We start from the raw sequence: 23,752 nt of genomic DNA on the forward strand, positions 1-23,752 counted from the left end.
CCAGAGGACTCCATCCCACAGCCCCTACATCTCCAGAGGACTCCATCCCACAGCCCCTACATCTCCAGAGGACTCCATCCCACAGCCCCTACATCTCCAGAGGACCCCATCCCACAGCCCCTACATCTCCAGAGGACCCCATCCCACAGCCCCTACATCTCCAGAGGACCCCATCCCACAGCCCCTACATCTCCAGAGACCCCCATCCCACAGCCCCAACATCTCCAGAGACTCCCTTTCCACAGCCCCTATATCTCCAGCAGCCCTCATCCCACAACCCCTACATCCCCAGAGACCCCATCCCACAGCCCCTATATGTCCAGCAGCCCTCATCCCACAACCCCTACATCCCCAGAGACCCCATCCAGCAGCCCCTACATCTCCAGAGACCCCATTCCACAGCCCCTACATCTTCAGAGACGCCATCCCACAGCCCCTACATCTCCAGAGACGCCATCCCACAGCCCCTACATCTCCAGAGACGCCATCCCACAGCCCCTACATCTCCAGAGACGCCATCCCACAGCCCCTACATCTCCAGAGACCCCATTCCACAGCCCCTACATCTCCAGAGACGCCATCCCACAACCCCTACATCTCCAGAGGACCCCATCCCACAGCCCCTACATCTCCAGAGGACCCCATCCCACAGCCCCAACATCTCCAGAGACTCCCTTTCCACAGCCCCTATATCTCCAGCAGCCCTCATCCCACAACCCCTACATCCCCAGAGACCCCATCCCACAGCCCCTATATGTCCAGCAGCCCTCATCCCACAACCCCTACATCCCCAGAGACCCCATCCAGCAGCCCCTACATCTCCAGAGACCCCATTCCACAGCCCCTACATCTTCAGAGACGCCATCCCACAGCCCCTACATCTCCAGAGACGCCTACATCTCCAGAGACGCCATCCCACAGCCCCTACATCTCCAGAGACGCCATCCCACAGCCCCTACATCTCCAGAGACGCCATCCCACAGCCCCTACATCTCCAGAGACGCCAACCCACAGCCCCTACATCTCCAGAGACGCCAACCCACAGCCCCTACATCTCCAGAGACGCCAACCCACAGCCCCTACATCTCCAGAGACGCCAACCCACAGCCCCTACATCTCCAGAGACGCCAACCCACAGCCCCTACATCTCCAGAGACGCCAACCCACAGCCCCTACATCTCCAGAGATCCCATCCCACAGCCCCTACATCCCCAGAGACCCCCCACACCACAGCCCCTACATCCCCAGAGACCCCCCACACCACAGCCCCTACATCTCCAGTAGCCCCCGTCCCACAGCCCCTACATCTCCAGTAGGCCCCGTCCCACAGCCCCTACATCTCCAGTAGCCCCCGTCCCACAGCCCCTACTTCTCCAGTAGCCCCCGTCCCACAGCCCCTACATCACGAGAGACCCCCATTCCACACCACTACATCTCGAAAACCCATCCAACAGCCACAACATCCCCACAGACCCTATCCCACAGCCCCTACATCTCCAACAGCCTCCATCCCACAGCCCCTACATCTCCAGAGACCCCCATTCAACAGTCCCTACATCTTGAGACACCCATCCAGCAGCCCCTACATCTCTAGAGATCCTCACCCCACAACCCCTACATCTCCAGCAGCCCCCATCCCACAGCCCCTACATCCCCAGTAGCCCCATCCCATAGCCCCTAAATCCCCAGCAACCCCCATCCCACAGCTCCTACATCTCGAGATACTCCCATCCCACAGCCCCTAAATATCCAGAGACTCCATCCCACAGCCCCCACATTTCCAGAGAGGCCCATTCTACAGCCCTGTCTCCAGAAGCCCCATCCCCCAGCCCCTACATCTCCAGAGACCCCCCCATCTCACACACCCCTACATCTCCAGATGCGCTCATTGCACAGCCCCTACACCTCCAGAGACCCCATTCCACAGCCCCTGCATCTCCCACAGCCCCTACATCTCCGGAGACTCGCATCCCACAGCCCCTACATCTCCAGAGACTCGCATCCCACAGCCCCTACATCTCCAGAGACTCGCATCCCACAGCCCCTACATCTCCAGAGACTCGCATCCCACAGCCCCTACATCTCCAGAGACTCGCATCCCACAGCCCCTACATCTCCAGAGACTCGCATCCCACAGCCCCTACATCTCCAGAGACTCGCATCCCACAGCCCCTACATCTCCAGAGACTCGCATCCCACAGCCCCTACATCTCCAGAGACTCGCATCCCACAGCCCCTACATCTCCAGAGACTCGCATCCCACAGCCCCTACATCTCCAGAGACTCGCATCCCACAGCCCCTACATCTCCAGAGACTCGCATCCCACAGCCCCTACATCTCCAGAGACTCGCATCCCACAGCCCCTACATCTCCAGAGACTTGCATCCCACAGCCCCTACATCTCCAGAGACTCGCATCCCACAGCCCCTACATCTCCAGAGACTCGCATCCCACAGCCCCTACATCTCCAGAGACTCGCATCCCACAGCCCCTACATCTCCAGAGACTCGCATCCCACAGCCCCTACATCTCCAGAGACTCGCATCCCACAGCCCCTACATCTCCAGAGACTCGCATCCCACAGCCCCTACATCTCCAGAGACTCGCATCCCACAGCCCCTACATCTCCAGAGACTCGCATCCCACAGCCCCTACATCTCCAGAGACTCGCATCCCACAGCCCCTACATCTCCAGAGACTCGCATCCCACAGCCCCTACATCTCCAGAGACCTCCATCCCACAGCCCCTACATCTCCAGAGACCTCCATCCCCTACATCTCCAGAGACCCCCATCCCACAGCCCTACATCTCCAGAGACCCCCATCCCACAGCCCTACATCTCCAGAGACCCCCATCCCACAGCCCTACATCTCGAAAACCCATCCAGCCACTACATCTACACAGACCCCCATCCCACAGCCCCTACATCCCCAGAGACCCTCATCCCACAGCCCCTACATCTCCAGAGACCCTCATCCCACAGCCCCTACATCTCCAGAGACCCTCATCCCACAGCCCCTACATCTCCAGAGACCCTCATCCCACAGCCCCTACATCTCCAGAGACCCTCATCCCACAGCCCCTACATCTCCAGAGACCCTCATCCCACAGCCCCTACATCTCCAGAGACCCTCATCCCACAGCCCCTACATCTCCAGAGACCCCATCCCACAGCCACCACATCTCCAGTGACCCCATCCCACAGCCCCCACATCTCCAGGAGCCCTCATCCTTGCCCTGTCCGCAACTGAATCACTTTTCACCTCATGACACCTGCTGATAGTGTCTAAGGTTGCTTTAGCCTTGCAGCCATGGCACCCTGATGTTCTTCCTATTCTCTATTTAGCCGTTCTGTTGCTGTCGTGGATATTTACATTCCATTTGCGCTATGCCTGTGGTAGTTTTAATGGGGTGTTTGTCATTGTTTTAGGCATCTTTCTTTTATTGTAAATGTTTGCAGATTTATCTTGTATTTACACTATCATGTGGTGCAAACACAAACTCAAACAAACTAACAGCAGGCCTCCACTACCCTCTCCTATGCTACCAGCCCCAGGCTGTACCTTTTGGATCTACCTGCCTCGACACCTGCATTCAAGGTAAGCAGCATCAAAAGACTACAGGGATTACCACAGCCCTTTGCTGCACAAGTTAAACACTCAGTATTTTCATTTTTGTAAAATCGACTCCAGTATCTGGCCATCTCGCCGGTGCACAACAAAAACGTCTAGTTTCGCTATAGTGTCTTAAGAAAATAGCAGTGGCGTTTGTAATGCCTATATTAAGACATAGCAAACCACAATTTACTTTTGCCTAATTTTGTTTATTAATAATATTTACATTTACACTGTAAAAATATATGGATACTAAATAAGATATACCTCTTCACCTGACCTATGTCCAGTCAGTGAGGTGGGGACGACTCAATGTTTTAGGCCCATCACTGTCACTAGGGGTTTCCACTCCAATCTCCACAGCGTTTTCTCAGAGGCCTTCTGTTCCTGCCCCAAAACTTCCCCACCGCTTTCTCTAGAGGCTCCCACTCCCATCTCAAGAGCCCCCCCACTCCTTTGGTTATCTTAAGAGCCAATCACCCAAGCCTCTGCCACCACCAAACTGTCACATCTCCTTAGAGCCTCCTTCCCTCCAACCCTTTACTGATCAACACAGTACAGGTTATCTGCTGACCAATTCTGGACTCCACTGGACTTTACTATTTGAGGGCCCCTGCTATGCCATATCAGACAATCTCCTTTCTGAAAGCTCCCTCACATCCCTCACAGCCCCTACTAAGATTCGACGACTGCCCCATTCCCAGATCCTGCCCTGATCCACACTGCACCCTTCCTGCTGTGGTCCTCACCCTCATGTGGTGCTCTTCTCGGTTGCAGATGGCATTCTGCAGCAGCTTCTCCAGGTGCCCCTGCTTGGTCTCGTGTAGAGCTTCACAGAAGGCTTCAAAAGCCCGGGGCCCACGCTTCGGCAAGAGATTAAGAAGCTCGATGTTCTGCTTAAAACTCCCACTCTTGGCCTGGGGCATGAAAAAAGATGCATTTATAATAATCATCCACATCTTATTGTGGAGTGTCTATGGCGTCTCAGCTAGGGCCCCCACCACTTAGATGCTAACGTACCTCAATGGCTTCCCTCATGACCATGGTGATGACATCTTCTTCTACAAGAAGCTCCAGGAGTTCGGCCAGTTCCAGCTGCTTGGCGAGACACACTCGATTCTTCTTCAAGGCCTGCTGGTGGGCTTCCTGCATGCCCCCCAGCATCCTGTGGGAAAGACACAGGAATTTAGCATGGGCACTACATCGGACATTCACAAATGCTTACTGGACGTTCAGCACTAGAGGAGTCTCTTACAGATTTAAGTGCTCAGAACATCCCAAGCCCCACTGGAGGGTCGTCAGGACGGATATCATCTCCCATGGCCCCTACATCAAGTGCTAACACCAGCCCCAGCTGGGGAGAGGATCTTCAGCACAGATCCTACCCCATCTCCTGCAGTTTCTAGTGCTTATGCCAGTCCCAGCCCAAGGGAAGACCTGGAGCCTCGATCTTATCCCATATCTTGCAGATTCAAGTGCTTACACCAAGCCGAGGATCTTCAGCAGACTGTTTCCCATCTCTGACAGAGTCAAGTGCTTACACCAGCCCCAGCCCAAGCCCAAAGGAAGGCCTTCAGCACAGATCTCATAACCTCACATTCAAATGTTTACAATGCTCCCAGCCCAGGAGAGGATCGTCATGATAGATACCATCAGGAGGGTATTCAGCATCAATCTCCTCTCCTGCAGATTCAAGTGCTTACAGCAACTCTGACCAAAGGGAGGTTGTTCAGCAAGGATCCCATCTCCAGAGATTCATGAGCTTCTACCAACTCTGGCTCACGGGAGGATCGTCAGGGTGGATCCCATCCCGTCTCAGAGATTCAGGAGCTTCTACGAACCCTGGCTCACAGGAGGATCATCAGGATGGATCCCATCCCATCTCCTAGAGATTCATGATCTTACACCAATTCTGGCTCATGGGAGGATCATCAGGATTGATCCCATCCTGTCGGCTCACAGGAGGATTGCCAGGATGGATCCCATCCCATCTCCTAGAGATTGATAAGCTATTTCCAAGTTTCATTGGAGGAGATAGAGAATGGATCCGATCTCCAGAGACTCAAGTGCTTTCACAATCCCCAGACAGTTGAAGACCTTCGGCATGGATCCTTCTACAGACTCAAGCCCTTACAACATCCCAAGCCGCTTTAGAGCTCTCCAGAATAAATCTCTCACCTACAGATTGAAGTCTTTACAACATGCCCTGCCCATGAGAGGGTCTTCAGCAAGGATCCCATCTCCAGAGGTTCAAGGGCTTTCACAATCCCCAGACAGTTGGAGACCTTCGGCATGGATCCCTCTACATGTCTCTTAGTGTTCCAAATGCTGCTGGGTCACTCCTGGACTAATTCTTCCACACAGAGGCTTGTATTTAACTATGTAGTTAGTCGGGTTGGTCCAGCTAGCTTTGCATCCATCTAGAGTTGTTACAAAGAGCACCTCTGAGTTGGCAGCCTAACGTCAATGTCTTCTCCCGCTGTAGACCGCAGTGACTGATGAGCTTCAAGCTCCCTTGTTGTCACTGTCCCTTCTTTTAACTCGGTTTGTCTTCTGCTTTAGTCAGCTCCATCTTATATTAGGATGCCCTGAGATTTCTAGGCCTTTGTACCATGCCCAGGTACTTCTGTAGTGGCTTACTTGTGAGTGGTTCATTTTACCTACACTGTTATTAATCTGTGAATGTCTATGTTCGCGATGACTCCTAAATTATTTTCTGAAGCTGCCACATTTGATGCTTTAAAATAATTGCATGTTTTTTTTATAAATATGCGCTTATAAATCTAGCACATGTGAGCTCTCCTTTATTCCATTGTTCCTGGGAGGGCTCCAAAACACATGTTGTCTACAAAGACAAAAGGCGAGACCTATTGGCTTTGCCAATGCTTGCAATGTACCTCTGCTAGACTGCAGAGTGCCTTGAAACAATAGGAAATATGATAAGAACTTGCACAACAATTGAAGGTGGAAAAGAAATGACAAAATAGTGAGGCAGGTGACATCTCTATACTTGTGCGGATGACATCAACAGTCCACGGGTATTACCTACTGGCGGTCCCCACTAGGTAGTTATTGCTAGGACCTGATACCTATTGAAAAACTTTTTTATTTGCCTATATCTGTTCACCTATATCTGTGGCACCAGTTGAGGAATCTTCACAAATTTTTTCCAAAAAACATTAATGGTTTTAAATAAAGTTTTGGGGTGATCCGTCAAAAGGTGGGGTCCCAAAACATGTTTTCCCCATTCATTTCTCCCTAGGGATTCGAACAGCGATAGCACCGAAACCACTGGACGGAATTACACCAAATTTGACAGAAAGCTAGGGCCTGGTCCCACCAAGCAAAAACAAAGTCTGCTTTCTGACAGAGGAAGCTGTCAAACAGCTTCAGCTGTCAGAATGCAGAGTTTTCATCTGTCTTCCCTGCATGCAAATATAGATGGATGAAAACATTGTTCCCACAAGCAGGGAGCTGCTATTAAAAGCAGCTCTCTGCTTGTGGGAGCAATGCCGGCTCCCACAGGACAGGCCTTGCGGCCAAATGCTAAAGCACACGGCCAAAGGCCATGCACGGCAGTAGTTGGATTAAAGTATAGTAATGAAAATTATTTTAGGTTAGAAAAACCATAGTAATTCACTGAAAAAAACAATGGATACAGGGAAGCTATAGTTAAGAAATAGAATTTAAAATTTTTAAAAACAAATTCACTTAAAAAACAAAAGGGATGTTATAGTTCGGCTTACATTTTAAATGTATGAAATCATATAAATTCACAATCAGAGTTTCTCAAGTAACTAGGGTAAGGCATCGTGCCCTAGGGTAATACAACTCTACTCCTTGCCATGCACTGCTAATTACCCCACAAATTATGGCACTCATGACATCTTTGATACCATCACTGATAGTATCAATGTAATATTTGCAGTACAATTTGATGAACTGTGCATGGTGGGGGCGCGAGTTATAGTTACCTTAGGGCATGAGTTATAGTTACTTGAGATAACTAACTATAACTGGTGAATTTCTATGGTTTTGAATGTTTAAAATGTGATCCTAACTAGAATGGCCCCGCAACCTTTGGTTTTTAAGTGAATTTCTATGTGATTTTTAATTCTATTTCCTACTTATAACCTCTAGTTTTTTTCAGTGATTTAAAACATATGTACATCTGTAGCCAGTAATGTCTAAACAAGTAGGCATAAAGTAGTACAGCAGGTATGTAAGATGTACACAACTGTAATAGGCAGCAGTGTGGGGAGATAGGAAAGGGTGAGGGTGTGGCTGGGACACGAAGGAGACACTTGAACCTGTGCGCGGCAGGAGTTAAACAGAGGGGGTCTAATAACGATGCTTCTGAAGTCAGCAGTACACGGGTGGAGTGACAGTGCAAGGCACAGGAATAATGAGAGCACGTCACACAGGTTCAATAAGGGAAACTTTAGCTTCCTTTGAAGATTTGTAATGAGGAAGCAAATCCTACAAAGGCTTTGAAAGGACATCCCAGATCATTGGTGCATTTTCTGATACGGTGAGCTTGATGGACATTATTTTGAGGTAAAGTGTGAGAAGTAGATTGGGTTTGCTTTCTAGTTATCTGGTATTTTTTACTGAGCTTCTGTGCAAGATATATGCATGTTTGCCTGGGGGGAAAATGGGGAAGTGCATTGTTTTGTAAGCAATTAAGATTAGACAGCCTTTGGTACATGTCAACCTGGCAACTAGCAGCACCAGGGAGGCTGAGCACATGCACTTTTTTTTTAAATAAAACACTGCTTGTAGCCTGCATGAGTCACTATTAATTTGAGATTGCAGTCCCAGAATACCAAAAAAAAAAGTTCAGTGGATCACAAGCTTGCATGGACCTGGGAAACCTAAGACCTCAACGCGATATGGGCAGATGAATCCGTTTCTCAAGTTTTTAAGGTTTGTGCAAGAGTGGCCCACCCAATCCAGGCTTCAGCTATTCATTCTGGGATTTGTACTCAATTTTATAACAGGACACTGCAAACATCAAATGCGCATTTACACCAGGCTAAAGCATGTGTGTCTCAGCAGGAACATCAGGGACAGGCTCTTGTTTCTCAGCAAACACCTCAAGAAGAAGCTGATGTGTCCCAGCAGGTCCTCCAGGTGGACGCCTATGTATCTCTCATATATGGTGAAAGAGGCTTATGTGTTTCAGCAGGTACTTTGGACAAAGCGACAAGCAACTGAGCAGATACGGTGTTCAAAAACTCACGTCATGGCAGACAATCTGGGAAGAAGTACATATACTACAAACAAAATTCCTGTCAGAGTCCCATGTGCTGCAAAAGGTACTTTGGGTTAGAGGTCAATGTGTCTCAACAGATACTTTGATCAGAGACTCATGTGCTGCAGCAGACACGTTGGACAGAAGTCCATGTAGTTCAGCAGATACTTTGGTCTGAGGTCCGTGTTTCTGAGCAGATACTTTGGTCAGAGGCCCATGTCGTCTCAGTAGATACTTTGGTCAGAGGCCATGGCGTCTCAGTAGATACTTTGGTCAGAGACCAGGGCGTCTCAGCAGATTCTTTGGTCAGAGACCAGGGCGTCTCAGCAGATTCTTTGGTCAGAGACCAGGGCGTCTCCGCAGATACTTTGGTCAGAGACCAGGGCGTCTCAGCAGATACTTTGGTCAGAGACCAGGGCGTCTCAGCAGATACTTTGGTCAGAGACCAGGGCGTCTCAGCAGATACTTTGGTCAGAGACCAGGGCGTCTCAGCAGATACTTTGGTCAGAGACCAGGGCGTCTCAGCAGATACTTTGGTCAGAGACCAGGGCGTCTCAGCAGATACTTTGGTCAGAGACCAGGGCGTCTCAGCAGATACTTTGGTCAGAGACCAGGGCGTCTCCGCAGATACTTTGGTCAGAGACCAGGGCGTCTCCGCAGATACTTTGGTCAGAGACCAGGGCGTCTCAGCAGATACTTTGGTCAGAGACCAGGGCGTCTCAGCAGATACTTTGGTCAGAGACCAGGGCGTCTCAGCAGATACTTTGGTCAGAGACCAGGGCGTCTCAGCAGATACTTTGGTCAGAGACCAGGGCGTCTCAGCAGATACTTTGGTCAGAGACCAGGGCGTCTCAGCAGATACTTTGGTCAGAGACCAGGGCGTCTCAGCAGATACTTTGGTCAGAGACCAGGGCGTCTCAGCAGATACTTTGGTCAGAGACCAGGGCGTCTCAGCAGATACTTTGGTCAGAGACCAGGGCGTCTCAGCAGATACTTTGGTCAGAGACCAGGGCGTCTCAGCAGATACTTTGGTCAGAGACCAGGGCGTCTCAGCAGATACTTTGGTCAGAGGCCCATGTGCTGCAGCAAATACTTTGGTCAGAGGCCAACGTGCTGCAGCAGATACTTTGGTCAGAGGCCAACGTGCTGCAGCAGATACTTTGGTCAGAGGCCAACGTGCTGCAGCAGATACTTTGGTTAGGAAGTTGGCTGTGTATGTACTATTTCAAAGTAAGAAATAGCATGCACAGAGTCCAAGGGTTCCCCTTAGAGGTAAGATAGTGGCAAAGAGATAATTCTAATGCTCTATATTGTGGTAGTGTGGTCGAGCAGTAGGCTTATCAGAGGGTAGTGTTAAGCATTTGTTGTACACACACGGGCAATAAATGAGGAACATACACTCAAAGGCAATTCCAGGCCAATAGGTTTTTATATAGAGAAATATATTTTCTTAGTTTATTTTAAGAACCACAGGTTCAAGATTTACAAACAATACTTTAAATGAAAGGTATTTCACTCAGGTATCTTAGGAACTTTGAATCTTCACAACAGCATGTACAGTTTTGGCAAAAATGGCAATAAGCTATTTTAAAATTGGACACAGTGCAAAATTCAACAGTTCCTGGGGGAGGTAAGTATTTGTTAGTTTCACAGGTAAGTAAAGCACTTACATGGTTCAAAGTTGGGTCCAAGGTAGCCACCGTTGGGGGGTTCAGGGCAAACCCAAAGATAACCACACCAGCAGCTCAGGGCCAGTCAGGTGCAGAGGTCAAAGTGGTGCCCAAAACGCATAGGCTTCCATAAAAATAGGGGGTGCCCCGGTTCCAGTCTGCCAGCAGGTAAGTACCTGCGACTTCGGAGGGCAGACCAGGGGGGTTTTGTAGGGCACCGGGGGGGACACAAATCAGCACAGAAAGTACACCCTCAGCGGCACGGGCGGCCGGGTGCAGTGTGCCAACAGGCATCGGGTTCGCAATAGGTTTCAATAGGAGACCCAAGGGTCTCTTCAGCAATGCAGGCAGGCAAAGGGGGGGGGAGGGGGGCTCCTCAGGGTAGCCACCACCTGGGCTAGGGAAAGGGCCTCCTGGGGGGTCGCTTCTGCACTGGAGGTCGGATCCTTCAGGTCCTGGGGGCTGAGGGTGCAGTGTCTTTACCAGGCGACGGGTTCTTTGAAGTAGGCAGTCGCGGTCAGGGGGGAGCCTCTGGATTCCCTCTGCAGGCGTCACTGAGGGGACTAAGGGGGGGGTCAACTCTGGCTACTCACGGGCTCGCAGTCGCCGGGGAGTCCTCCCTGTAGAGTTAGTTTTCCGCAGGTCGAGCCGGGGCGTTGGGTGCAGAGTGGAAAGTCTCACGCTTCCGGCGGTAAATGTGTGGTCTTTAAAAGTTGCTTCTTTGTTGCAAAGTTGCAGTTTCTTTGGAACAGGGCCGCTGTCCTCAGGAGTTCTTGGTCCTTTTAGATGCAGGGTGGTCCTCTGAGGCTTCAGAGGTCGCTGGACCCTGGCGGACGCATCGCTGTTGCAGTTTTTCCTGAAGTGGGAGACAGGCCGGTAGGGCTGGGGCCAAAGCAGTTGGTGTCTCCGTCTTCTCTGCAGGGCTTCAGGTCAGCAGTACTCCTTCGTCTTCAGGATGCAAGAATCTATCTTCCTAGGCTCTGGGGAGCCCTTAAATACTGAATTTAGGGGGGTGTTTAGGTCTGGGAGGGCAGTAGCCAATGGCTGTCCTTGAGGGTGGCTACACCCTCTTTGTGCCTCCTCCCTGTGCGGAGGGGGGGCACATCCCTAATCGTATTGGGGGAATCCTCCAAAACCAAAATGGAGGATTTCTCAAGGCAGGGGTCACCTCAGCTCAGGAAACCTTAGGGGCTGACCTGAATGGTGGGTGGTGACTCCTTGTTTTTCTCATTATCTCCCCTGGACTTGCCGCCAAAAGTGGGGGCTGTGTCCAGGGGGCGGGCATATCCACTAGCTGGAGTGCCCTGGGGCATTGTAACACGAAGCCTGAGCCTTTGAGGCTCACTGCTAGGTGCTACAGTTCCTGCAGGGGGAGGTGTGGAGCACCTCCACCCAGATCAGGCTTTGTTTCTGTCCTCAGAGAGCACAAAGGCCCTCACCAAATGGGGTCAGAAACTGGTCTCTCAGCAGCAGGCTGGCACAGACCAGTCAGTCCTGCACTGAACAATTGGGTAAAATACAGGGGGCATCTCTAAGATGCCCTCTGTGTGCATTTTTTAATAAATCCAACACTGGCATCAGTGTGGGTTTATTATTCTGAGACGTTTGATACCAAACTTCCCAGTATTCAGTGTAGCCACTATGGAGCTCTGGAGTTCGTTTTTGACAAAATCCCAGACCATATACTTAATATGGCCACAACTGTACTTACAATGTCTAAGAATAGACTTAGACATTGTAGGGGCATATTGCTCATGCAGCTATGTCCTCACCTGTGGTATAGTGCACCCTGCCATAGGGCTGTTGTAGGAGGCTGGACTGGCTTGTAGTGAGTACCTAGGGGTACTTGCACCTTGCACCAGGCCCAGTTATCCCTTATTAGTGTATAGGGTGTCTAGCAGCATAGGCTGATAGATAATGGTAGCTTAGCAGAGCAGCTTAGGCTGAACTAGGAGACGAGTGAAGCTCCTACAGTACCACTAGTGTCATATGCACAATATCATAAGAAAACACAATACACAGATATACTAAAAATAAAGGTACTTTATTTTTATGACAATATGCCAAAAGTATCTCAGTGAGTACCCTCAGTATGAGGATAGCAAATATACACAAGATATATGTACACAATACCAAAATATGCAGTAATAGTATTAGAAAACAGTGCAAACAATGTATAGTTACAATAGGATGCAATGGAGACACATGAGGATAGGGGCAACACAAACCATATACTCCAAAAGTGGAATGCGAACCACGAATGGACCCCAAACCTATGTGACCTTGTAGAGGGTCGCTGGGTCTATTAGAAATAGTAAGGGTTAGAAAAATAGCCCACTCCAAGACCCTGAAAAGTGAGTGCAAAGTGCACTAAAGTTCCCCAAAGGACATAGAAGTCGTGATAGGGGAATTCTGCAGGAAAGACACAAACCAACAATGCAACAACGATGGATTTCCAGTCGAGGGTACCTGTGGAACAAGGGGACCAAGTCCAAAAGTCACAAGCAAGTCGGAGATGGGCAGATGCCCAGGAAATGCCAGCTGTGGGTGCAAAGATGCTGCTACTGGACAGTAGAAGCGTAGGTTTCTGCAAGAACGACAAGGGCTAGAGACTTCCCCTTTGGAGGAAGGATCCCTCACGCCGTGGAGAGTCGTGCAGAAGTGTTTTCCCGCCGAAAGACCGCCAACAAGCCTTGCTAGCTGCAAATCGTGCAGTAAGGGTTTTTGGATGCTGCTGTGGCCCAGGAGGGACCAGGATGTCGCAAATTGCGTCAGGGGACAGAGGGGGCGTCGAGCAAGACAAGGAGCCCTCTCAGCAGCAGGCAGCACCCACAGAAGTGCCAGAAACAGGCACTACGAGGATGCGTGAAACGGTGCTCACCCGAAGTCGCACAAAGGAGTTCCACGTCGCCGGAGAACAACTTAGGAGGTCGTGCAATGCAGGTTAGAGTGCCGTGGACCCAGGCTGGACTGTGCACAAAGGATTTCCGCCGGAAGTGCACGGAGGCCGGAGTAGCTGCAAAAGTCGCGGTTCCCAGCAATGCAGTCTGGCGTGGGGAGGCAAGGACTTACCTCCACCAAACTTGGACTGAAGAGTCACTGGACTGTGGGAGTCACTTGGACAGAGTTGCTGGATTCAAGGGACCTCGCTCGTCGTGCTGAGAGGAGACCCAAGGTACCGGTGATGCAGTTCTTTGGTGCCTGCGGTTGCAGGGGGACGATTCCGTCGACCCACGGGAGATTTCTTCGGAGCTTCTAGTGCAGAGAGGAGGCAGACTACCCCCACAGCATGCACCACCAGGAAAACAGTCGAGAAGGCGGCAGGATCAGCGTTACAGAGTTGCAGTAGTCGTCTTTGCTACTATGTTGCAGTTTTGCAGGCTTCCAGCGTGGTCAGCAGTCGATTCCTTGGCAGAAGGTGAAGAGAGAGATGCAGAGGAACTCGGATGAGCTCTTGCATTCGTTATCTAAGGAATCCCAAGAGACAGAGACCCTAAATAGCCAGAAAAGAGGGTTTGGCTACCTAGGAGAGAGGATAGGCTAGCAACACCTGAAGGAGCCTATCAGGAGGAGTCTCTGACGTCACCTGATGGCACTGGCCACTCAGAGCAGTCCAGTGTGCCAGCAGCACCTCTGTTTCCAAGATGGCAGAGGTCTGGAGCACACTGGAGGAGCTCTGGGCACCTCCCAGGGGAGGTACAGGTCAGGGGAGTGGTCACTCCCCTTCCCTTTGTCCAGTTTCGCGCCAGAGCAGGGCTAAGGGGTCCCTGAACCGGTGTAGACTGGCTTATGCAGAAATGGGCACCAAATGTGCCCATGAAAGCATTTCCAGAGGCTGGGGGAGGCTACTCCTCCCCTGCCTTCACACCATTTTCCAAAGGGAGAGGGTGTAACACCCTCTCTCAGAGGAAGTCCTTTGTTCTGCCATCCTGGGCCAGGCCTGGCTGGACCCCAGGAGGGCAGAAGCCTGTCTGAGGGGTTGGCAGCAGCTGCAGTGAAACCCCGGGAAAGGCAGTTTGGCAGTACCAGGGTCTGTGCTACAGACCACTGGGATCATGGGATTGTGCCAACTATGCCAGGATGGTATAGAGGGGGCAATTCCATGATCATAGACATATTACATGGCCATATTCGGAGTTACCATTGTGAAGCTACATATAGGTAGTGACCTATATGTAGTGCACGCGTGTAATGGTGTCCCCGCACTCACAAAGTCCGGGGAATTGGCCCTGAACAATGTGGGGGCACCTTGGCTAGTGCCAGGGTGCCCTCACACTAAGTAACTTAGCACCCAACCTTTACCAGGTAAAGGTTAGACATATAGGTGACTTATAAGTTACTTAAGTGCAGTGTAAAATGGCTGTGAAATAACGTGGACGTTATTTCACTCAGGCTGCAGTGGCAGGCCTGTGTAAGAATTGTCAGAGCTCCCTATGGGTGGCAAAAGAAATGCTGCAGCCCATAGGGATCTCCTGGAACCCCAATACCCTGGGTACCTCAGTACCATATACTAGGGAATTATAAGGGTGTTCCAGTAAGCCAATGTAAATTGGTAAAATTGGTCACTAGCCTGTTAGTGACAATTTGAAAGTAATGAGAGAGCATAACCACTGAGATTCTGGTTAGCAGAGCCTCAGTGAGACAGTTAGTCATAACACAGGTAACACATTCAGGCACACTTATGAGCACTGGGGCCCTGACTAGCAGGGTCCCAGTGACACATACAACTAAAACAACATATATACAGTGAAAAATGGGGGTAACATGCCAGGCAAGATGGTACTTTCCTACAGCTGTAAGGCCTGCTAGAGGTGTGACTTACCTATGCCACAGACAGCATTTTGTGTGCATGGCATCCTGAGGGGGATGCCATGTCGACTTTGCCTTTTTCTCCCCACCAACACACACAATCTGCAATGGCAGTGTGCATGTGTTAGTTGAGGGGTCCCTTAGGGTGGCACAACATATGCTGCAGCCCTTCGGGACCTTCCCTGGTCACAGGGCCCTTGGTACCACTGGTACCTTTTACAAGGGACTTATCTGTGTGCCAGGGGTGTGCCAATTGTGGAAACAATGGTACATTTTAGTTGAAAGAACACTGGTGCTGGGGCCTGGTTGGCAGGGTCCCAACACACTTCTCAGTCAAGTCAGCATCAGTATCAGGCAAAAGGTGGGGGGTAACTGCAACAGGGAGCCATTTCGTTACACTTTGGTCAGAGGCCCGTGTGCTGCAGCAGATACTTTGGTCAGAGGCCCGTGTGCTGCAGCAGATACTTTGGTCAGAGGCCCGTGTGCTGCAGCAGATACTTTGGTCAGAGGCCCGTGTGCTGCAGCAGATACTTTGGTCAGAGGCCCGTGTGACTCAGCAGATACTTTGGTCAGAGGTCCATGTGACTCAGCAGATACTTTGGTCAGAGGTCCATGTGACGCAGCAGATACTTTGGTCAGAGGTCCATGTGACGCAGCAGATACTTTGGTCAGAGGTCCATGTGACGCAGCAGATACTTTGGTCAGAGGTCCATGTGACGCAGCAGATACTTTGGTCAGAGGTCCATGTGCTGCAGCAGATACTTTCGGGTGGAGCCTCATGTGCTGCTGTTACTTTTGTCAGAGGTCCTGACCGAAGCTGTGGAGAATCAAGTGAAAGCATTCATCCAGGAAAACAATTTACTGGACCCTCAAACTGAATTCAGATCTTGGTGTAGTACAGAACTGGCTATGTTACAAATAACAGGCAAAGTTCTCACCATCTCAGACCAGGTGAATCCTACCTACTAGTTATTTTGGAAATGCAGTGCATTTGATAATCAACAAGTCTCTTTACAGCTTAAATGAGCTTATAGATCGTCAGGGACCAGTTCTATTGTGGTTTGAATCTCACCTCTCTAACCGATCCCAAGAGGTAAAATCACGAAGTTCTCAACCTCCCTGACCTACTCAAACAGTAAGCATCCCACCCCCCCCCCCACCCCAAGGTTCCATCCTCTCACCCACCCTTTTTAACTTATGCATGGAACCCCTGACTACTGAGTAACTCAGATGCAGCATCATTCCACCACTACGCTGACACCAACATAACATCAAGGTCTCCACACTAGATCACATAACTTCACTAGTAGAGTGAGGGAGGAGCTACACATCTCGGATGATTCGCTATCACCTCAAACTTAACCCACAGAAGACGGAATTCCTTCTGATCTTAAGATTGCACCCAGTGCTTGAGGGTTCAGAGGAGCCCAGAGTGAGGGTGGTAAGAGATGTCAGTGATGCGGAGGGGGCTTGAGGGAACCACTCAGTGCTTGAAGGGGGGGGGACAGTGTGAAGCAGCCCGGGGGGCAATGTCTCTTCAGATCCATATCTGTCTGGTTTAAGAGAAGGGCTCTGTTTACATGGGGAGGGGGGGTGGCAGTGTGAAGCAGCCCAGGTTGCGTGCGGGGGTTAATTGGGGTAACGTCTCTGCAGATATGTGTCTGCTGTAAAAAGAAGGGGGAGCTCTGTTTACATGGGGGGGGGGCAGGATTCCCCCCAGGGGGTTGAGGCAGCGGGGGGGGGGGGGGAGGGAACAGTGTGAAGCAGCCCAGCGGTGGGGGTGGTAACGTCTCTGCAGGTGTGTGTCCTCTGTAAGAGAAGGGGTAGCTCTGCTTACATGGGGGGGGGCAGGATTCCACTCGGGGGGTTGAGGCTGCGGGGCGGGCAGTGTGAAGCAGCCAAGGGGGTGGGGGGGGTAACATCTCTGCAGGTGTGTGTCCTCTAAGTGAGGGGGGCGCTCTGCTTACATGGGGGGCAGGATTCCCCCGGGGGGGGCTTGAGGCTGCGGGGGGGGGGCAGTGTGAAGCAGCCCAGGGGGTGGGGGGGGTAACGTCTCTGCAGGTGTGTGTCCTCTGTAAGTGAAGGGGGAGCTCTGCTTACATGGGGGGGCAGGATCCCCCCCCCCCAGGGGGGGTTGAGGCAGCAGGGGGGGGGGCAGTGTGAAGCAGCCCAGGGGGTGGGGGGGTAACGTCTCTGCAGGTGTGTGTCCTCTGTAAGTGAAGGGGGCGCTCTGTTTACATGGGGGGGCAGGATCCCCCCCCTGGGGGGGGTTGAGGCAGCAGGGGGGGGGCAGTGTGAAGCAGCCCAGGGGGTGGGGGGGTAACATCTCTGCAGGTGTGTGTCCTCTGTAAGTGAAGGGGGCGCTCTGTTTACATGGGGGGCAGGATTCCCCCCTGGGGGGGTTGAGGCTGCAGGGGGGGGCAGTGTGAAGCAGCCCAGGGGGTGGGGGGGGGGTAACATCTCTGCAGGTGTCTGCTGTAAGAGAAGGGGGAGCTCTGTTTACATGGGGGGGCAGGTTTCCCTGAGGCTGGGGGCGGGGGCAGTGGGAGAGGGCCCCGCCGGGGGGTGGTATGGCAGGGCGGAGGGGTGGGGGCTGGTTCTGTGCCCCCGGGACCCCCACGGGGAGCCGTTCTTACCTCCCGCTACCGCTCTAACCGCCAGCAGTGAGTGACGGGCCGCAGAGCCAATAGGAGACCGAGGCGCCCCGCAGTCGCTGATTTGTTAAAACAAATCAATTACTCCTGGAGGGGCACGCACAACAACCAATGGGAGCCAGTAAAGCTCTAATTGACCGATGAAGTGACGGGCCATACCGCCCTACGGCCGGTGATTGGCTGAAACAAACGAAACGGTCCTAAAAACGCCGCCCTCAGTGAGTGACAGGCTGCAGAGCTAATGGAAGGGCAAAGAGCGCTCATTCACAGAAGAGACCAGAGCGCAGCGCCCGCAGCCTGTGATTGGTCAAAAGAACCCCATCTATCCGGGGTCCGCCCCGTCATCCGGAAGAATCTGAATCCACGCAGTAACATGGAGCCTGCTGGAGGTGGTGAGGCAGTACCGCGCTCGGCTGAACCGGAAGTGGTCCGCAGCGGCCCGGAAGTAGTCCTCAGCCGTGTTTGTTCTGGTAGACATCCCGAGTCCCCAAATTCTATGTGAGGAGCAGAGGCGACGGTTATGCAGTTCTTTCTCCGCTTTTATTAATACAGAAATTTAAAAGTTCAACAATAGAAAGAGCAAAAACATCTCAAAAACTGCCAATCCCATGATGCTCCCTCGTCGTCATGGTGAGCGATGACCAAATCCGTGTCAAACCACCGTCCTCCCCCCTCTTTCTTCACTGCTGCCTCCGCAGCAGCTCAGTGGTCTTCCCTCCCACCCCCCAAAGGCAGGGATGGAAGCGGAAGCCCTTCCACCTGTGACGTCTGATGACCTCAGCGCGCACGCTGACCTCATCAGAGGCCACTTCCATCGAAGAGAAATGCCGATAGGATCGTAAAGCGATCCGGCTTTTGAAATGCCCACTAGACCCCAGAGATTTCTTTATGTACGGAAACTGGCATGAGGGGAGCGACCCCTTAGCCAAGGATCGCTCCCCTGCGGGGCAAATTGTATTTAGGCCAATCTGCCCCCAAGCGGGGCAACCACTTAGGCTCCAGGGATTGGTGTGTGTGTATGCGTGTGTTTTCTTTAGGGGGGCTCAGCCCCTTGGGTAAGGGTCGCTCCCCATGGGGGCACATTACTGTTGGCAATATCTGCGCGATGGGCCTATTTTTGGAAGGCCCATCTGCCCCCAATGGGGGGGGGGGGGGAGCAGATAGCCAACCAGAGGCCAGGGAAGGGTTTTTTTCAAAAATAAGAGGGTGGGGGTATGTCCATAACCCCACCCCAAATAAATGGGGCCAAAGTTGTTCTGCCCACCAATGGGCAGATGGGGTAATTACCCCTGATCCACACCCCGGGGGGGCAGAAAGTCTACTAGATGCCAGGGAATTAAAAAAAAACAAAAAATATAGGGGTGGTGGCTACCAACCAGTATGGGCCTGGTTACGCCCCCACCCCAACTAAAGGGGGTAACGGTCTTTCCGCTCTCCCCTGCACTCTAAAACATCTTATCCCACAGCAAGCAAGAAGACATTTGATTATTTTGGGTTTTAGTTTTACATTTGGGCCATGAGAGCTTGGCTAACTCTCAAAATTGTCCCACTTGGAATGGTGAGGGCTGCACTTTATGGTCTTTGGGACGCTGCCATGCAGAAAAATCCACAAGACCTAGACAATTCTGTAAACTAAACATCTGGGTGATTCCAGGGTAGTGTGTTTCACATGCACCCCACACCATTTTCGTACCCACAATGCCCTGCAAACCTCCAACTTTGCTGGAAATCAAACATTTTCCCCTTGTTTTTGTGATGGAACCTTCCGGAATCTGCAGGAATACACAAAATTCCTACCACCCAGCATTGTCTATACCGATAAAAATTCTGCTACACTTGTCAGCCTAAAAATGTTTTTTTGCAAACTGCCCTTTTGGACCCCCTTTGGTTCCCCCTCAATATCGACATCTTTTTGGCTCTTCCCTTTCACAAGCACTTGGCCCACCTACACAAATGAGGTATCATTTTTACCGGGAGACTGAGGGGAACATTGGGTGGTATGAAATTTGTCCCAGTGCAGTAATCAAACACAGAAATGTGAGAAAAATGTGATTTTTTTTTAGCTAAATTTGAGGTTTGCTGAGGATTTTGGGTGAGAAAACATTGGGGGATCCAAGCAAGTCACACCTCACTGGACTCCCTCGGGTGTCTAGTTTTCAGAAATGTCTGGGTTTGGTAGGTTTCCCTAGAAGGCTGCTGAGCCCAGGACCAAAAACTCAGGTGGCCCTCGCAAAAACAGGTAGTTTTGTATTTGATAATTTTGATGTGTCCAGATACTGTTTTGGGGCATTTCCTTTCGCGGGCGCTAGGCCTACCCACACAAGTGAGGTACAATTTTTATCGGGAGACTTGGGGGAATGCTGGGTGGAAGGACATTTTTGTGGCTCCTCTCTGATTCCAGAACTTTCTGTCACCGAAATGAGAGGAAAAGGTGTTTTTTTGGCCAAATTTTGAGGTTTGCAAAGGATTCTGGGTAACAGAACCTAGTCAGAGCCCCACAAGTCACCCCATCTTGGATTCCCATAGGTGTCTAGTTCTCAAAACTGCACAGGTTTGCTAGGTTTCCCTAGGTGCCGGCTGAGCTAGAGGCCAAAATCCACAGCTAGGTGCTTTGCAAAAAAACAGCTGTTTTCTTTGTGAAAATGTGATGGCCCATATTTATACTTTTTGACGCTAAACTGCGCTAACGCAGTTTAGCGTCAAAAAATTTAGCGCCGTCTAACGCCATTCCGAAGCGCCATGCGGGCGCCGTATTTATGGAATGGCGTTAGCCGGCGCAAGCAGACCGGCGCTGCCTGGTGTGCGTGGAAAAAAACCACGTAGACCAGGCAGCGCCGGCGTAGGGGGAAAATGGCGCTAGGGCGTCTTAAAATGGCGCAAGTCGGGTTGACGCTAAAAAATCGTCTTAACCCGATTTGCGCCATTTTTTCGACGCCCAGACGCCATTTAAATGACTCCTGTCTTAGTAAAGACAGGAGTCATGCCCCCTTGCCCAATGGCCATGCCCAGGGGACTTATGTCCCCTGGGCATGGTCATTGGGCATAGTGGCATGTAGGGGGGCACAAATAAGGCCCCCCTATGCCACCCCAAAAAAATTGAAAAATATAAAAAATTATACTTACGTGAACTTACCTGAATGTCCCTGGGGTGGGTCCCTCCATCCTTGGGTGTCCTCCTGGGGTGGGCAGGGGTGGCAGGGGGGGTCCCTGGGGGCAGGGGAGGGCACCTGTGGGCTCATTTTGAGCCCACAGGCCCCTTAACGCCTACCCTGACCCAGGCGTTAAAAAGTGGCGCAAATGCGGGGTTTTTTGACCCGCCACCTCCCGGGCGTGATTTTTGCCCGGGAGTATAAATACGACGCATTTGCGTCGCCGTCATTTTTTTAGACGGGAACGCCTTCCTTGCATCTCATTAACGCAAGGAAGGTGTTCACGCTAAAAAATTACGCTCTTTGCCCATACTTTGGCGCTAGACGCGTCTAACGCCAAAGTATAAATATGGCGTTAGTTTTGCGCCGAATTTGCGTTGAAAAAAACGACGCTAATTCGGCGCAAACGGAGTATAAATACGGGCCGATGTGTCCACGTTGTGTTTTGGGGCTTTTCCTGTCACAGGCGCTAGGCCTACCCCCACAAGTGAGGTACCATATTTATCGGGAGACATGGGGGAACGATGGGTGGAAGGAAATTTGTGGCTCTTCTCTGATTCCAGAACTTTCTGTCACCGAAATGAGAGGAAAAAGTGTTTTTTTGGCCACATTTTGAGGGATGCAAAGGATTCTGGGTAACAGAAACTGGTCAGAGCCCCACAAGTCACCCCATCTTGGATTCCCCTAGGTGTCAAGTTTTCAAAACTGCGCAGATTTGCTAGGTTTCCCTAGGTGCCCGCTTAGCTAGAGGCCAAAACCCACACCTAGCCACTTTGCAAAAAACAGATCTGTTTTCTTTGTGAAAATGTGATGTGTCCATGTTGTGTTTTGGGGCAGTTCCTGTCGCAGGCGCTAGGCCTACCCACACACGTGAGGTATCATTTTTATCGGCAGAGAAGAGGGAACACAGAATAGCAAAACAAGTGTTATTGCCCCTTGTCTTTCTCTACATTTTGTGCTTCAAATGTAAGACAGTGTGTAAAAAAGACGTCTATTTGAGAAATGCCCTGTAATTCACATGCTAGTATGGGCACCCCGGAATTCAGACATGTGCAAATAACCACTGCTTCTCAACACATTATCTTGTGGCCATTTTGGAAATTCAAAGGTGTAGGAAAGTACCATCTTGCCTGGCATGTTACCCCCATATTTCACTGTATATATGTTGTTTTAGTCTATGTGTCACTGGGACCCTGCCAGGCAGGGCCCCAGTGCTCATAAGTATGTGCCCTGTATGTGTTCCCTGTGTGATGCCTAACTGTCTCACTGAGGCTCTGCTAACCAGAACCTCAGTGGTTATGCTCTCTCTGCTTTCCAAATTTGTCACTAACAGGCTAGTGACTAAATTTACCAATTCACATTGGCATACTGGTACACCCATATAATTTCCCAGGATTTCTAGGTCTCCTGGCATCTTCCATCCAAGCGATATTTCCGGCCCCTCTGTATTACAGGGCCCTTCAATGATTGGAGATCAGACACCTCCAGACAGAAGTAGGTTACTCAGATCTCATATCTCTGAACGCAGAGACAAGAGCCGAACTTCAATGGTGGCTAGAACACATGTCAGCATGGAATGGCAGGGCCATCTTCGGCTCTCAACCAGATGTAGTCCTGGAATCAGACGCCAGTCGTGGGACTGGGGCGCAGTTGTGGCAACATTTCCACCGGGGGTCGATGATCCATAGAGGAATCCCAACTGCACATTAATTGCTTAGAGCTCTTAGACGGGTCTTTCGCATCTAAACTCTGGCTTCTCTCTCCCCGAGTGCTGCGTTCTGCTGTGGATGGACAATATCTCAGTGGTTTGCTATATCAACCAACTGGGGGGAAAATCCTCCCATATCTTGACGGAGATAGCAAAGAGCCTTTGGCAGTTCTGTCTCCAACATCACATTTCAGTAACTGCAGAATATCTTCCAGGTCAGTGCAATGTGGTGGCAGACTGGAACTCGAGATACCGCAGAGACTCCAGCGAATGGAAAATACTACCTTCCATCTTCCGAGCCCTCCAGAATCGATGGCGCATGTGCCACACGGATCTGTTTGCATCTGGACTGTCACATCAACTGCCTTGGTTCTTCTCCTGGAGACCAAATCCTCTGGCCAAGGCCACAGATGCCTTTCTCCAACAGTGGGGGGGTCATCTGCAATATGCCTCCCCCATTTCTCATGATCCCGAGGGTTGCAGCTCAAACCCTCCATCAACAAGCCAATCTGATCCTGATCACTCCGCTCTGGAGAGCCCAACCCTGGTTCCCTGTTCTGTTGCAGATGTCACTAGATTGCCCTGTGCTGATCCCCGTTACCGGATCGTTTGACAGATCCAATGGGCAACAGGCACCCTCTTCTTCAACAGGGCAACTTTCAACTCATGGCTTGGCGCACTTCCGGACAAGATGGTTTGTGCCGAACTGTAAGAGGTTGGCTCTGTATATACTATCTCAAAGTGAGAGACAGTGTGCACACAGTCCAAGGGTTCCCCGTAGAGGTTGATAATAGATAATACTAATGCTCTATTTGCGGTAGCGTGGTCGAGCAGTTAGGCGTATCAGAGGGTAGTGTTAAGCATTTGTTGTACACACACAGGCAATAAATGA

General features: G+C 51.1%; 1 protein-coding gene across 1 annotated transcript in view; it reads right to left on the reverse strand.

The window, feature by feature from the left end:
- Positions 1-18,085, reverse strand: part of CASP2 (caspase 2) — a 224,650-nt gene extending 206,565 nt beyond the window's left edge. The window contains exons 1-3 of the mRNA XM_069242657.1: positions 17,986-18,085; positions 4,637-4,781; positions 4,366-4,533 (exon numbers count right to left, since the gene is read on the reverse strand). Of these exons, the coding sequence (XP_069098758.1) occupies positions 4,366-4,533; positions 4,637-4,780 (312 nt within the window). The 5' untranslated portion in view covers position 4,781; positions 17,986-18,085. The remainder of the gene's footprint in view (positions 1-4,365; positions 4,534-4,636; positions 4,782-17,985) is intronic.
- Positions 18,086-23,752: the final 5,667 nt, after the last annotated feature.

The sequence above is a fragment of the Pleurodeles waltl genome, chromosome 7, assembly GCF_031143425.1.
Source record: "Pleurodeles waltl isolate 20211129_DDA chromosome 7, aPleWal1.hap1.20221129, whole genome shotgun sequence".
Taxonomy (NCBI): Eukaryota; Metazoa; Chordata; class Amphibia; order Caudata; family Salamandridae; genus Pleurodeles; species Pleurodeles waltl.